Source organism: Gymnodraco acuticeps, unplaced genomic scaffold (genome assembly GCF_902827175.1).
Source record: "Gymnodraco acuticeps unplaced genomic scaffold, fGymAcu1.1, whole genome shotgun sequence".
Lineage (NCBI taxonomy): Eukaryota > Metazoa > Chordata > Actinopteri > Perciformes > Bathydraconidae > Gymnodraco > Gymnodraco acuticeps.
Window position 1 is genome coordinate 454,588 of NW_022990906.1, and position 17,448 is coordinate 472,035.

General features: G+C 41.4%; 1 protein-coding gene across 2 annotated transcripts in view; it reads left to right on the forward strand.

Annotated features, from left to right (window-relative positions):
- LOC117557831 (tetraspanin-18-like) overlaps window positions 1-17,448 on the forward strand; it is a 40,931-nt gene that overhangs the window by 13,864 nt on the left and 9,619 nt on the right. For both annotated transcript variants that reach the window (XM_034233796.1, XM_034233797.1), the window contains exon 3: window positions 12,163-12,252. In XM_034233796.1, the coding sequence (XP_034089687.1) occupies window positions 12,163-12,252 (90 nt within the window). The remainder of the gene's footprint in view (window positions 1-12,162; window positions 12,253-17,448) is intronic.

Below are 17,448 nucleotides of genomic sequence, written 5' to 3' on the forward strand. Positions count from 1 at the left end.
AGAAATGGCCAAGACATGGGACCTTTAAGAAAAGCAGCTGTCAAATAAAAAATGGTAAAAGGTAAAAATAAAATGTTCCATTTCCCTTGTAATGGAGTAGATACAAAGTAGGATAAGATTTGAAATAATCAAGTACAGTGAAAGTACCTACAAATCTTACTTGGGATGAAGTATTTGAGTAAATGTACCAGCACTTCTCACTGCTGCCATTTTGACTTTTAAAAGTATTATTAAAGTGGCATTAGACCATCAGAGAGAAGAGGATGACGGCATCTTTCTGTTCCTCACGTCAACCTTAACCCTCTGGAGTCGGTGGACGGCTCAGAACTAACAGACTGGAAAAGCAGAACACAGTGTTCTTACTAAAAAATGACATGTTTGCCAATAGTGAGTCAAGTAGTACTTTAGGTATGTGTTAAATAATTAAACACATTTCAAACTCTTTTTTTAGGTTACAATGTGCAGTCAGCACACATCATTACATAATTTTCACCTCAATTCAACTTTGAGAAGAACATCACGTTCACTTAGCAAAACAAATTAAAATGCTTCTGAGTAAAAGAAGATTTAAAACTTTTTATGGTATATTTGTGAGGTGTACGCAATATTTTGGGTAACATCACAGCCTTATTGGTATGTTACAAATCTCTGCTGCAGATATAACACTACATGTGTGAGGTTCATGTTATTCTTATCGAAAATGCTTTATATTTATTATCAATAACCTTCTTATGAGAGAGGCCGCAGACCAATACTGGGTCTTGATTTCAAAAGGTCAGAAAATGGACTGCTCCTGGAGTGGAGTGCACCACCTGGGCGTAAGCTGGGCGTAAGCTGGGCGTAACTCTACGTCCGACGTAGAACCGAAGGTTAAGACCAAACTAAAGTTATGACTAGTGCACCACTTAGACTTAAGCCCTGTATGCGTTGCGCCCGGGGTGTAACTTTTATGCCTAGTATGGAGCAGGCGTAAATCGGAAAGACAGACTAGTATCCATAGTAACGTAAAACAGGCAAGAAGGATATTAACGATGGCAGGGCGTCTTGTTTACATGTTTAACAATGAAAGGGCATTAAGAAGAGTCTCAATTTCTCCTTCTCCAGCTCAATTTTTTCGTGTTCCGCTCTCAATTTGACGGTCTCCACCTCCACACGAACGATTTCTTTCTCCGTCAGTTCCCGCTGTAGCTCTGACAAATCCCTCTTTCTCTTTCGGGGTGTGGCCATTTGGGATTCCCCTTGAGTCATTGCTGACGCTGTGGGTGTGGGAATTCCCTCTTCTCTGCGGTCCTCTGAGTCTGTAAAATGGCGTTGCTTGGCAACAATTACTGTTTCGCGTGTATTCACGTGGACGTGCATCTTAAGACCAGGCGCAGCTACGCCCGAGACTAGTCAGGCTTGGTGCACTCGGTGTAAATTCGAATCACTACGTCGGACGTCGCTAAGCCCGACGTTAGAGTTAAGCCCTACTTTTTTACGCCCAGCTGGTGCACTCCACTCCTGGTGCTGAAATGGAACAGAAACTTAGCCAAGATCAATGCTGCATTGGCCCAAGTTTACCCTGATAAAAAGAAGACTCTAACATTCAGACTCGTCCTGAGATACTTTCTGCTTCAAGGATGAGCACACCTGAAAATAGTTGTCCTTGTACTAAACAATGTGCATCCTTTGACGTTTTATCTATCGCCATCATCAGCTTGTAATTTCAATTTGTCCGGTTATATGGTTTTTGAAAAGTACTTACAAAACTTGACATATACATACATCAGCCAAAACGTAGATTAGATGTATTTCTAAATTGCTAATGTTAGCATGATAGCATCATACCCGCTAAACATTAGCATGCTAACTTGTTGATGTTAGCATTTAGCTTTACCCACCACTTTCCTCAAAACTTGACAGAGATGTTAGCTTTGCTGTACTTTTTATTACAGATTAGATTCCTTTTTAAACCCCTCTTGTGATTGGCTGATTTCTGTCACGTCACAGTCACGTGGAGCTACACCGATGCAGAAGTGGGCGTGGTTAAATCTCAATTGGGTTGGAAAAATGATACACGCAAACTGGACTGATTTTTAATCAGTCTCTAAACAACCCACGTAACATTCTCTTCTCAGAAAGACTAATTAAAGAAACCCTAAATGAGTTATTGCATTAATTAAAGAAACAAATGAGAGAGAAGCTAGCCTGAACCTGAAGTCATGACTTTTTTTATACATACAAATGTAGCCCAAAAGTGGGGCTTCAGCCCTCTATTAGTAGTGGGTGCTTTAAATTGCTTCCATGGCATTAACTTCTGCACTGCAGCTAATAGGGGAAGAAGTGGGACTTTATTGACCTAATCTGTCTGGAGAGCCTCATTGAAGCAGTTTATTACTTTTTCACTAATTAAAATGAAATTGCTGGTGACCCCTTGAGAGCTTAATTTCTTCTCGCTTCTCCACTTCTATACTTCAACATCTGTTAAGCATTCAGAGCAGGAACAGGACCCATCCAACCTCCACTTTTTATGTTTTCTTCATCCATTGCTTTTATTTGTTATGCATCTCAGGATCTTTACAAAATCAAAGTGGGTGAAACTAGAAGATCATTTGATGTTTCGCCTGCCTGGCTGTATTTATGGCTATAAGGCACAATGGCAGTCCCTCAATGAGAAAAGGCTGTTTCACGTGACAGCTTTTCCACAAACAGGTAGCTTTCAGCGAGGTTATATGAGTGGTAGTTATTGCCTCTTTAGAAACACTCCCATTAGGCTTACTTTGTCCAACTTTTCTTTTCTTTAGTACCTTCGTTCCGTTACTTCAAAACTGAAAAAAATATCAAAATCCTTCATTCAATTTGCAGAATTTGAACTAAACTAAGAGTTTCGAGGAGCCAATACGATTCTTGAGTTATACCAGCACAATTAAAAACGTTTTTTATTACAACTTTATTAATGCTATTTGAGTCTTAAGCTGACAGGTACAAACCTGTTACAACGTCCCAAAATATTTCCATTAGGAGAAACGCGCTGCAGTCTCAAAAAGGATACAAATTAAAAAACACAAAAGGCCCAAAACACATGCAAAGGAAAAAAACATCTTCGAAACATGCGCTGCATTAAAATAAAGGCGTTGCATAAACGAGGTGCTGCAAATAAAAAAAACCGCTGCAAATTGAAAAGAAATGCTGCAAGAAGATCATAACACAACGGGAATTGTTTCCAGGAGACACAAACAAGTGATGCACACAACTGGGACATGAGCGCTTGTTCAGGGATTATAAAATGTAAGTTTTATTGGCTTTATAATGTTTAATCGGGGTAAAAATGTGATCACATGATTCCTTCCGATGTTATTGCAGATCTGCTGTAAGCTAGCTAGCTGACGTAGCTAACCTAGTCATTTGAAATACACTGACAAAACAATTAAAATTATGAAACAGACTAACTGTGCCAACGGTGACAGTATATTTTTCAATATAATGAAAAAGTAGGATAATTGCAGCGTGTTTCTCCTAATAGAAGTCTTTTGGGCCGTTGTAGCGCATTTTGCACCTGTCAGCCACTATGATCATTTTAAATGTACAATGACTTTTCTAAGCTGTTTTAAATCTGCATTTAACATAAGGGAGTCAAGTATGCTTACTATACTTGTTTCATTGGTAAGCCCCAAGCCTGTTTTTCATGCCTCAGGCTCGTAAATGACATTCCCAGAACAACATATCTCCCTTCTAAAGGGTTTAAATTAATAATCTTTTTTCTCAAAGCAAGGTTACACCTGTGAGTTGGATGTAGAAGTGTCAGAATCAATATAGATGTTTTTATTTTAAAGTACATTCAGATTGAACACAGTAAAAAAATGTAAATTATAGTGTCTGTCCAAAAACAAAAAAAAAACTTATAGTGAAAACCACCCTTGAATGATGGGATGGTAAACTAAAAGCTTTAGGAATCCAAACAACTACAACATATAATAAGTACCCTGTATCAAGATTGATGCAAACAAGTTAAATTTGACCTTTTTAGAGAGATTTAGCAAAAAAACAAACACTTCTGGGGTCATTTGGGTGGATTTGACCTCTCTCTGGCCCCCCTTGGTCGATTTTGATGATTGACATCTCTTTCTAACCGTCAGAGCCAATGGAATCCCACATACTCCTTATTTGGTAATGTGTGTGTGTGAGACTGCCGCATAGCCAAGACCGGAAGCTGCGATAACTCTGGTGGCTACCATTAGCAGCTAACTTTTACTCTCCGATTTTTACATAAAAATGGAATTATGGATTATAAATAATTTTTTCAAAACTACAGACACATTATCAACCTATGGATTAACCGATTCAGCCGCGTTTTTTCTCGTTGTAATGCCATTGAACACATATTTTGATCAGATTGACAGCTACGGTGAGACGATCTCCCGTAAAAGCTCCGTAAAGGTACGTGTTGTGATGTCTGTGTTTGCTTCCCCTGTTGCGAGTTCGGATCGCTCAGTGATGATACTATACCTATATAATCTGTGGAACCTCAGCTTTAATCGGATATCTTGTATGTGCAGCTACGATAAGTAATAAGGGTATCTTTATCTTGAGTTCTGTGCCAAAGTGCGTTAGCATTTTTCGCTCACGGGTCATTTAGATGCTTCTTATGAGACTTGTGTTTTTGTTTTTGTAAAAAATGGTTTGTATCGTCAGTTAGCTGAGATTCTTCCCGTTAATCTGGTATAACGCATTAATAGGTTCTTAAATATTAAGATGCCCTGAGACACAGTGTCGTGAGAAAAAAAAGGACCCGCCGAGGGGGTCCTTGGGGCTTAACAGGTTAACAAATCCCATAAAAAGAAAATTAGATTATAAAGTAACCCTTGGAACTCATCAAAATCACCATAATCCATCGAGATATTTAGCAGTTATTTACAAAGGCAAAGAAACACATAGATGAGACTCCCACATCTTTGAGTATCAACCACACCGATACACCTGAGATTTATCAACATCAATACACTCTTCCAGTCTCATTACGGATGTAGGGATGCAGAAAGAGTAATTCCTCTGGGTTTTATCCCTGTCCACGTTCACTGCTGCAATGCTCTGATGGATGAAGGCAATCGAGAGGAAACGCACTTCTGTACACGCTGCACTTCCTGCAAGCCTCTCCTGCTCTGTGATTTATTGGACCGGAGCGTCCTGTCACTTCTGGGTAATCTGTGCAGAAACAGGTCCACAGTTTGGCTGTGGAAAGCTTCAGGATTCACACTGGGATCCAGTTTCACTGCCGCTTTATGCTGACTCTGCAGTGCTCAACTCTCTGACTAGTGGTTTTGTTATAAATGCTTATTAAGCTGTCACAAGCAATGAATGTAACTGGAAGTAAAACATTTTTATTTTAAGTAAAATAATAATACTTTTTTTTTTTTTACATCTCTCCTTCTTGAGGAATTATTTGGCTTTATACTCAAATTTGGAAGAAGCAATGTCTCCTTGTGAAACCTTGTCAAATTTAGACTAATCCTTAGAGGCTTATACTACCAAGGATTTTATAGGGAATTCATGCTGCTAACAGCACGGACAGTACAAACAACAGCAACAGTGCTGACGAAGCTAACTGTGCTTTCCTGAGGGAAAACTGAAAGGCAGCCACTATTTTTCAGTAACCTTTGTATGTGCAGACATTTGGGCCATAAGATAGCCTTCACAGAGAATCTCCTTTACAACACAAAAAGGGAGAGTGAAAACATAGCAATATGTCAATGTTGCTAAAATAATACCCCGAACGTGTCATTTAGATCCTTAAAAGCTCGCATATCAGTATTTTTTTCAGCAAGACAGACACATTTAGCAACCTGCTGGTGAACATAGTGGAGCATTTAGCAGCTAAAGAGACAGATCTTTATATTAGGAGTACGCACTCAGGCAGGCAAACAGACACAAACACACACCAGATGCTCAAGCTGCCTTCACATGGCAGGTAGAATGGCTCTGCGCTGACTGTGCGGTTGTTTTCCTATGGAGATAGTTGATCATTCCTATGAAAGTTGCTCAATGACGCAAGAAAACAAAATGCAGAGACTTCTGATTATAAAAATACCCGGATCATCGATGTATCTAGGCTCATAGATAATGCAAACTTGCGTTTTCATAAGCTCCGCCCCCAATCCGCTGTTATAACTGGTCTCCACTTAGTCAAATGAGTTGAACAACTCGGGATTCGTCTCTTAGTTTTATAACTTTTAGGGCCTAATGAAGTGTTCAAACTGGGTAGTTTATTAAGCTCAAAATAAATGATGTGCTGATTTACGCTAAGGACTTCTCTTTTCCAATGTAAGTCAGTGGGAAGAATTGTTTTTGGGCCCAATGACATCACCATCTGACACATCAATTGTAGTACCACTGTTTGACCACTTCCAGCATTTGCTTCAATTTCCAGCTCACTTTCTTGGTTGGTTACCTAGCTGGAAATTGTTACATTATTTTAACTTTAACCTCAATTACCGCTGACTTAAAACAAGTGCAACCAATAAGATGACAACTGTATGAAGCGCCACAGTCAAGCAGGGGATGTAACTATAGAAAGAAAACTTAACTGGCTGTCTCTCCGCAAGGCTCTGCGTCTTGCCTCACGATGAGCAAAGAGCAAAGAAATATCTTGTCAAGACAGATAATAACATATGTATACATCTGCGTATCAAGCCGTCCCAGTGTGAGCTGATCAAACTGAATACCTGAAGGATCTCCAGTGTTGGCCCACAGGAAACCCCTGCAGGATTATTGAGCCAAACCGCGGAATTCTCCATGACTGCAGAGAGGAGAGGGAATTATTTGTGGCCATTCTCTGTCTGGCTGCGTGAAATTACCCAGCTGCCCCAAGACCTGTTTTTGAAAGGAGCCGCAGCTGCTAAATGGGACCTGAACACCACTCTGAGCTGCTGTGAACGTAGGTGTGTCTTTGTGTGAGGTACACACTTAAACTGAAGGTAGAGGAAAGAGTAGGACCTGCATTTTCTGTAACAGGATCCTCCAGTAAGCTGCAAACATGTTTGATTGTTCAGCCTAAAGACAGTTAGTCTGGTGGCTCAGCACTTACCCACCAGTATCGAAACACAGATTGATCTCCCTGCTGCAAAACATTCAAACACACTTCATCTGATAGAGTTGCAAGTAACAAATAAATGGAGTATTGGTCAACAAAAATATGATACAAATTTCTGAAGGTAAAATACTGCTTTGCTCTTTGCTTGGATTATAAATATATAATTCATAATTGCAGACAACAACTTCAAAGTAATGCATTGTTGTTATTACATAAGCAATACTGGAAGAACTGTTCAATCAATCAAAGTTGATTTAAATAGCCCAATATCACGCATTTTACATTTCTCTGAGGGGGACTTTACAGATTGTACAGAATACATATGACACCCTCTTTCCTTACAACCGACAAGGAAAAACACCCAACGAAACCCCACAGTTAACGGGGAAAAATGGAAGAAACCTCGGAGAGAGCAACAGAGGAGGGAAGTTGTGTTTGAATGAAACAGATCATTTACAATATAGTCCAAATGCTTGAAAAATCAAGTGTCTATTTAAAGTTGAAGATGAAGATCGATGAAGATGGATGTCAACAATCTGGGTGCCAAACTGTTGTTTTCTTCTTATAAGGACTGTCCCAATTCCAACGTTTCAACAGAAACAGAAGCCTGAATAGTTTTTAGCCATTTTTCTAGTGCATCTAGTTTTGCATTCTACATTGAGATAAAGAAAAAACACATTACTAATAGTGTTTAATTTCTAAAAGAGCTGTTTCAATTATAACGGTGAATATAATTGTAGTAATGTATTATGATAAATTAAATCGTGATTACTTGTAACCGTGATAGCTGTTTTTAGCATTTAGGACCCCTGGTGCTTTAATCAAGATGTCTGTTTGTGATTATGGCAGCAGTTTTATGATTGCAGTAAATGTGACTGTAATCAGGTTTTCTTTGACACACTGCCATAACACTTGTTGTTATATTTCGACAGCTCTTTGTTTCTTCTTGTTGTTTCTTCTTACAACCGCAGTCTTCCTTTGTTCACAATCACAGATCAATCAGCGTAATTGTAATCCTTGCGTAATTGTGCCGACATGAGTGATTTACATAGAAGTGTTAATAAAGCTGAGTGCATGTGCAGACAAATTTCTTATTTAAGCCAAAGAGGCAGCAATTGCTCAGAGTGCACTGGCTGACACAAAACCTGCGTTTCTAATTGCTGTGAAAGCCAAGCTACCGCCATTTCGCTCCATTAAAATAAAAGCTCAACACAGCGGTCAAATTAGCAGTAAATACACATTTACACTGTCGAGAGCTCACCGCAGTCAGACAAAGAGCAATTACTGGAGTTGTTACACAGGACACCTGAAATCCACCAAAAAATAAGGCCATCTTACAGATCTCACTTTCAAACCTCTCTTTTTCCCTGCAATCTTTGTTCGTTTCAATTGTGAATTTTGAAGAAGACAAGCATGCTTCATTTCCAGTTACAATGGAAGTAAATACAGAATGTATTGCTCAAACACTAGGATAATGTAGACAATAGTAAAAGAGCAAAACAGGGTAGACCATTCGACAAATAGATATTACCTTGAAACTTCCCCAGTTTATTACATAACTTTTTTTGTACTACATGTTTTCTAAAATGTTATGTTTAGACATGCAAATTAGGCATTAGCTAATGCTCACTTTGTTTCTAATTTAGAAGAAATCTACAAACGCAAAGAGACAAAGTTAGTGAAAGAACATGTTTATTTTGGACTTTTAGACCACTAGTCTAAAAAAGACAATTTAGTGTGAGATGAGCCGTAGAATCGGAGCATCAAGAGCATTATCACAAACGCTTTCTGCATCGTTGGGATTAAGAGAGAGCCGAGCTGAGAAGGCAATGCTCTCAATGTATCGGTCATCTTCGTTCCTACTCTCCCCCTATGGTGGTGAAGGATGGGTCATGACCGAAAGAACGAGATAGCGGTTACAAGCGGCTTACATAGGTTTCCTCTGGAGAGTGGCTGGCATCTCCCTTCGAGATAAGCTGAGAAGTTCAGTCAACTGGGAGAGATTTGGAGTAGAGCCCCTGCTCATTTGTGTAGAAAGGAGACAGTTGAGCTGGTTCGGACACCTAGTCATGATGCCTCCTGGCCACCTTCTTAGAAAGGTGTTCCAGGTACTCCCAGCTGGGAGGAGACTGAGGGGCTGACCCAGAACCAGCTGGAGGGATAATATCTCCATGGGAGCACCTTGGCATCCCCCAGTCAGAGCTGTTTGATGTGGCCAGGGAAAGGGAAGTTTGGGACCCTCTGCAGGCACTGCTTCCAACGCGACCCGACTCCAGATAAGCAGTGGACAATGGATAGATGGATAGTCTAAATGCAGAATTGATATAAAAAAAAAAAAGAATAACCCAAAATGTCAGAGTTGACCAGTGCATAGAACATTTTCACCAAAACAGCTCACCTCCAAATTGAACAACCAAATCTGTTCTTTGTAACTTCTTTCTATAACAACACATTGAAAGGTTTCAGATACTTATGTGCCGTCCATGACCTGCTAGATATTACTGCGGTAAAAATAAAATGACTTTGTCAGGTATAGAGAAAGTTGGCTATAGGCAATGTCAATAGAATGTAAACTGATGTCTTTAGGGCCAAATTAATAACAATTCATCCTGAGTGAAACACAAACATCTGCATCCAATTTCATTCTTAAGAAACACATGTAAACCTCATGGTTGCACTACAAAGAGTCAGGCATACATGGACGTTCGCGCGAGTACTTCAATACGTAAAATATTCAGTGTGAAGTGGATAAAACGATCACAGATATGTTGCAAATGTATTATCTTTTCAATTTACACACGGCATCTATTGCACGTCTGTCCGTCCTGGGAGAGGGATCCCTCCTCTGTTGCTCTCCCTGAGGTTTCTCCCATGTTTCCCTTTAAACTGTGGGTTTTCTCCGGAAGTTTTTCCTTGTACGATGTGAGGGTCTAAGGACAGAGGGTGTCGTATTGTCATACTGATATTTTGTACAAACTGTAAAGTCCACTGAGACAAATGTAACATTTGTGATATTGGGCTATATAAATAAACATTGATTGATTGATTGATTGATAAAACGATCACAGTCTGTGACTTTTAGCGAGGCTCAAAACACATCAGTGAGCCACACTGTTGCACCTAGTGACTTGTCCCTTCATTACCATTAACATGTAAACATACTGCAGTGAAACATTAGAGCGGTTTTAGGAAAATAATACAAACTTTGAGTTGTTTTTGTAGATTTACATCTTCAGTAGGAACAAATGAGGATGGAGCGGACTGACAAAGTCTTCAAGGTCCTAACCTATAAGCTTCTTCATTTACAATACTGATCGCTAAGAGTGTGTTACATCTTACTGTGTGTCCTTTCCAAAGAATCCTTTTCCCTTCAATTAATAGGGTTGGAAATAGTCGGTCAACATAAACAGCTATAGCCAACATGGACGGAATAAAAAGTGATCATCTGTCTCTAAATACTAACCATAGTAGACACAACGTTTGATGTGATTACATCTGAAATAAGGCCCTTAAAAGGACCTTTCACAGTAGTCTTGCTCTTGATTTAATTTGATATTAAAGAAAACTCTCTGTCCTCTTTGATATGACAGGTGGCTGCATGTTTTGTCTGGTAAACACCATCAGGGACCATAAGTGCACAGTTGGTCCTCTTCACACCCCCACTGATGGACCCACTTACAGCAACATGTCCTCCTCAGTAGCAGCCAACGTCCCTCCATGAGTCAAACCAAGCCACAGGGACAGGCTGGCAGTGTCACGTCCTCTGACGAAAACTGTTACTGACAAAATGTCATCGCACCTTCCTCCGTCCTGCTTCTCATGTTTGCTCATATCGACTGCAGATAAGACACAGAGTGTTCAGGAGCTTTATGCAACATGCTGCATAGAGTTACATTTACAGTATGCATGCTGCAAGACAAATCATATTGTTTTAACTTTGCGACAAATCGGTATTCATGTTGTCTTGTAAGAAATTTCCCTCATCTTTACGCCTTCAAAATAACAGAAAAATATATTCTTGATTCCTGCTGAATTAACGTTTAGCCTTTAAGATTCTTATATTACTAGGACTGCAACAACTTATTAATTTACAATATTCATATATTTTTTATATTTCTATATTCATTGATTAAATGTTGTCGACAAACTGCCATAAATCTCTGAAAAAAGCTCAATAAAATATCCAATATAACATGTTTAGATTGTTCTTTTGACTAAGTTAATCATTCACATAATACAGTATGCGGTAAAACGGGTCTGCGTTGACGTGTTGCTCGAGTTGCGTGTTGCTACCATTGGCGTTGCACACCGCTCTAAATTGTTGCCTAGCGCTGCGCTCAAATTCAAATAGTTTCAACTTTGACCTTGTTTACTGCTTATCTTTTGACGCCTACCAATCAGATCACCGCTGCAAGGTAGCTGCAAGGTAGCAGGTAAGGTAACGATAGAATTCAAACTGAACTATATTTTTCAACCGCAAGGCCCTGCGCCCAACCTCTGCTCCAAAGAGAGAGTTGCGTATCATGTGAATGATGCTTTAAGATTTGGGATTTTGGGCTGGAACAACTTATTATTTTACATAATCAATTACTGTGCTTATATTTCTGGATTTATCGGTTAAATGCTTGGTCCAGGACATTGTGAAATAAACTCAATAGAATATCCCAGATCTTAATGTAACATTGCTTATTTTTGTTTCACAACAGTCCAACACCAAAAAGATATTACATTTACAGAGATATAGACATAAAAAATACACAACTTTAGGAAGCTGATTCATAATCAAGGTATCAGGGGATTAATTGTTGCATCGCTGATAGCAGTATTTTCTTAATCACTCGTACATAATTGAAACCTGCCTTAATACATTTTTTGGTCACTTGGGGGGCGGTGAAACAAGAAATAAACACAGTTACATATTGTCACGTTTTACAGTTAAAGATAAACAATATAATTATTTTGTTGTTTTTGTCCACCTGATGATATGTCCAGAATGTACTCTCTTTTAGCTCTTTTATCGTCTCCACAAACCCTAAAGAAAATCAAAAGTGTCTCATGCTGCTAAATAAACACTGTGTGTGTGTGTGTGTTTGCAGGGGGAGGTCTCAGCCCGAGGCTCAGCCATGGAGGGGGACTGCCTCAGCTGTATGAAGTACCTCATGTTCATCTTCAACTTCTTCATCTTTGTGAGTTCAACACTCTTCGTGCTCTCTCCTTCTGTGGTTTAACATCAGAATAAAATCAGAAAACAATCCTGTAAAATTATAATCATGTCTTTGATATGTTTTCCAATATAGCTTTATGCTAATGAATGTTTTAAAATGCAGCATCTTTCCTTGTTGTTGTTGTTGTAAGATGCATTTTTGTTGTTTAAAATGTTAACTATAAGCTTTCAAGTCAAGTCTGAATATTCCCTTATTTAATTAACTGACAGCAGAAGATATTCATGTTGTGAACATTTCAGCTGTGAGTGAATGCTGAGATCATTACGTCTCTTTTAAATCTCTTGTGCTTTTTACTGACAAGATGTCATGTATAAATTACTTTGATTCATTATATATGATTAGAGTATATCTGTAAAGGAAAACGGGGGGTTACGTATTGTAACCTTAGTTCTATAAGCACAGGTTCCGCCCTCTACTGGACTCTATGGGTACTACTCTCATCAATGATACGCGAGCGTTCACACACTAAAGTTGTATACTGTAAACGTAGCCGGCCAATCAGGGCGAGCCGAACTGAATGTGCGCGCAGGCTCATAGTATATAAGGCACAGCTACACCTCCTGACTGTCATCCTACACCCTCTTTAGCGAGCGGCATAGGGAAGACAGGGCCCCTAGGTAGAGGGCTCCGCCTGTGCTTATAGAACTAGGGTTACACGGCGTAACCCCCCGTTCTATCTCACACAGGCTCCACCCTCTACTGGACTCTATGGGTACAGTGGGTGGAGCCCCGATGAATAAACACCCTGTTGGTTAACAGCCATCACACCCCAACTTCCTATCACCCGGTTGTGACCGTGGAGAAGTCGGGGCCGCAGCTTACTTGGCTGGGTAGAGCCTAATTGGTCTGAATAAGCCCATAGCTCCACCTTGCAGGTGCCAGCGCAAGTGACTACACACTGCGCACCACGTTTCCCAGGTCCTTAAGGAGCATGGGGAAACGTAAGTGTATTATGTCCCAGGGGGTCAGATACAGCTTACCGACCCACAGCCCCCCTCTTTTCACCAGTCCTGTGTTGCCCCAGCAAGCACAGACGATGAGAAGGAGCCAGACATGTCCAAAAGATAGAACCTTATGAACCGGCTTGGCGTAGACCAAGACGCCGCCGTACATCAAATCAAATCAAATCAAGTTTTATTTATATAGCACATTTATAAACGATTTTTGGTCGAGCCAAAGTGCTGTACATATAATAAAAATAGCCTACAGTAGAAACACTTTACAGCAAATACAACAGCACAGATTCTTCAGAATATCAGTATGAGAAAAACGACACCCTCTATCCTTAGACCCTCACATCGTACAAGGAAAAACTTCTAGAGAAAACCCACAGTTTAAGGGGAACAAATGGGAGAAACCTCAGGGAGAGCAACAGAGGAGGGATCCCTCTCCCAGGACGGACAGACGTGCAATAGATGCCGGGTGTAAATCGAAGAGATAATACATTTTACAGCATATAGACCGAATGTTAGGAAATGCATTTGTCTGTAATAAGAAGATGAATCCACGAGGATGTCAGCTACAATCCTGAGGAAGCCATCAGGGAAGCAGCATGACGAGACCCAAGGCAGGACCGCAGAGACAGGTTCAGCCACGACCCGAAGTCCACGACTTAATCCAGAACTCAGGATAGAGGATCCAAGACACAGGACTACAGCAAGAGGATCAGCCTCGACTCCGGATCCCGGCGTAGATACAAAACAAGAAAAAAGATTTGGCTGGGTTAATCGGAACAAGAGAATACACAGACACAGACAAAGAGGGAAAAGGTCATTGGATAAAAGTTATTCTTGATAACCCTCTAGAAAGATCTCATGAACTTCCCCACTCAATCTATCAAGACCCGAGCAGTTCTATTAGATATAGGATAAGAAACAGAGATAGGGAGCATAACAACCTATCTCTTCGTCAGATGCACTCCCCCGCTTATCTAAGCGACCCCGTTACCCTCTACAAGGCCATAGACCAGCAGAGGGAAAATGGGGGGTGGGTAAAGGTTTTTAAGAATAAACCACAAGGGTCTAAAGGGAAAAAAGATTAAATATAAGGTACTATATTTGAAGTAATCCTATCTACTATTCCTATATTATTCGAATAATGTATAAACTAAAGTACATATGTCCACCACACTCACGCCGTCGAACAAGGCTGTCGACACAGCCACACCACGTGTAGAGTGTGCACGGACCCCAGTGGCCTCAACGGTTCTGTAACCAAAGCCTCGAGCACCAATATCAGTTATTATTGCGGGGTGGAGACATGCACCACTGGGCGCTGTCTCCTGATCCCCTGCAAAAAATGCTTCTTAAGCGGTTGGCTAAAGACTGATCTGCCGCCAAATCCCTCATGACAGGACGAGATGCATACACCTTGACTGTGGCATGAGCAAGCCCCTTGTCCACCATTAACTGTAGATAGGATAGAATAGAGCCCAATGTACCGGACAGAGGTTCTAGACTCCTTTCCTCGCACCAACGTTCAGTCTGCCTGAAGCAGGGGCGTCTGTCTGTTCTCTGACAGAGTGGCACGTAGCCTGCCATCCTTCTCGATGGGGCGTACACCTCTCTCTCGATGGGGGCATACACCTCGCACTCGATGGGGGCTGCATCGAGCAAAATCCCCAGATACCCCACCTGCTGGTGAGGTATGGGACTGCTCTTCTTCCAATTGACCGCAAACCCCCAACTTGGTTAGGTGTAAGATCAATTGGGCTGTGTGGAACATCTGCCCATTCCCTGGACCTGGCCATGACTATGAGGTCGTTGAGATAAAATAAAACCCTCATGCCATGGTCGCGTAGTGGCTGAAGTGCTGTGGCCACACATTTGCTGAACGTGCGTGGGGACAGGGGGTAGCCGAACTGTAGTCTGTTGTACTCGTAGGCTATCCCCTGGAAGGCAAAACGCAAATACTTCCTGTGTTTTGTCTTTCTAGCAATTTTGACATGAAAGTAAGCGTCCTTCAGGTTGATGGTTGTGAACCAATCGCCCGGCTGCACCAGTTCCAGTAACTGCAGGAATCCCAACCACTTCGTCAGGCTGTGGTGGATCCCGCTCTTGCTGCCTGGATAGTCTGAATTACCTTGTCAGACAGTCCACCCCTTCTCAGCCTGTCCCTCTCAGGAGCCAAGCCTGGAGAGGTCGGCCCTGAGTGGGTAACGCCCCTATTGCACCCGCCTCCTGAGACAGCGCCCCCAGAACTGAGGAACTGTCCAGGGCTGGCCCACCATCATTTGTGTCACTTCTGTGTACCACGGCGCCGAGTGGCAACCTGAGGCTACCATAATGACCGACAACTGTTCTTGTCTCACCCTCTCCAGGAGTGGGGGAATGAGACGCAGCGGTGGAAAGGCGTAGAGCAAATATCTTGGCCATGGCTCGTGTGCAAACGTGTCCACCCCCAAGGGTGGATTGTCCTGCCGAGCCAGGGAGAATCACCATTCGTCTGGCAGGGACCCGCCTCTTGACATGAGGCCAGCCCCACTGTTCTCCAGTCCCGGAATGTGGGGAGCCTTTAGAGATAAAAGCATTCTCTGAGGCCCACAACCACAGGTTCTCCGCTGCACTCAACAAGGCGGCGGGGCTGACTCCGTCCTGCCTGTTGATGTAAGCGTGGTGCGGTTGTCGCTCTTCACCAGCACATGTTTGCCCTGTAGTAAGGGTTTGAAGTGCTGTAAGACCAGTACTACTGCCTGTAGCTCGAGAAGGTTGATGTGCCGGGTCTCTGTCAGAGACCAGCCACCACCTATAGCTGTCTCTAGGCAGGTCCCTCCCCTTCAGCAAATGCTTTGGGGACCCCCAGTATCGGAGGTTGCCCTCTACTGAAACGACGTCTTGTCGATGGTCACCAGACGTCGTTTATGCTTGGGATCTAAACAAAGGCTGGCAAACCATCTCTATAGGCAACGCATGTGCAGTAGCCCCAGCAGTACCACTTGGTGAGCAGCCGCCATGAGACCCAAAGTCTGCATGATGGTAAGGGCTGTCACCATTGCCCCCCGTCACAGTCTGAAAACTGCCTGAAGGCAAGGCAAGTTTATTTATATAGCACTTTTCAACACAAGGCAATTCAAAGTGCTTTACAAAAAATGAAAGACATTAAGAAAATGGCATTTAAAATCAGTCATTAAAAAGAAAAGCTAATAAAATAAACATTAAAAGAAAAAATACATGGATAAAAGTTACAGTGCAGTCTAAGATATGAATAGTTCAATTAAACATTAAAAGAAAAAGTACATGGATAAAAGTTAGAGTGCAGTCTAAGATATGAATAGTTCAATTAAAAGCAGCGACAAAAAGAAAAGTCTTCAGCCTGGATTTAAAAGTAGTCAGAGTTGCAGCGGACCTGCAGGTTTCTGGGAGTTTGTTCCAGATATTTGGAGCATAATAACTGAACGCTGCTTTACCATGTTTAGTTCTGACTCTGGGGACAGAAAGCTGACCAGTCCCTGAAGACCTGAGAGATCTGGATGGTTCATAATTTAGCAGGAGGTCAGAAATGTATTTTGGGCCCAAACCATTCAGTCCTTTATAAACCAGCAGCAGTATTTTGAAATCTATTCTTTGACACACAGGAAGCCAGTGTAAAGACTTCAGAACAGGAGTGATGTGATCCACTTTCTTAGTGTTAGTGAGGACTCGAGCAGCGGCGTTCTGAATCAGCTGCAGCTTCCTAATAGATTTTTTAGTGAGACCTGTGAAGACACCATTGCAGTAGTCGAGTCTACTGAAGATAAAGGCATGGACAAGTTTTTCCAAATTCTGCTGTGACATTAGTCTTTTAATCCTAGATATATTCTTTAGGTGATAGTAGGCTGATTTAGTAACTGTTTTAATGTGACTTTAATGAAACTCAGGTCAGAGTCCATGACTACACCTAGATTTCTGGCTTTATCTGTTGTTTTGAACATTGCACACTGAAGCTCAGCGCTAACTTTTATACGTTCTGACTTGGCTCCAAAAACCATTACCTCAGTTTTATCTTTGTTTAATTGGAGAAAGTTCTGACACATCCAGTCATTGATTTGTTCAATGCACTTACTCAGTGTTTGAATTGGAACATAGTCTCCTGGTGAAATTGTTACGTACATTTGTGTGTCATCTGCATATCTATGGTAACTTATTTTGTTGTTTTTCATTATCTGAGCCAGTGGTAACA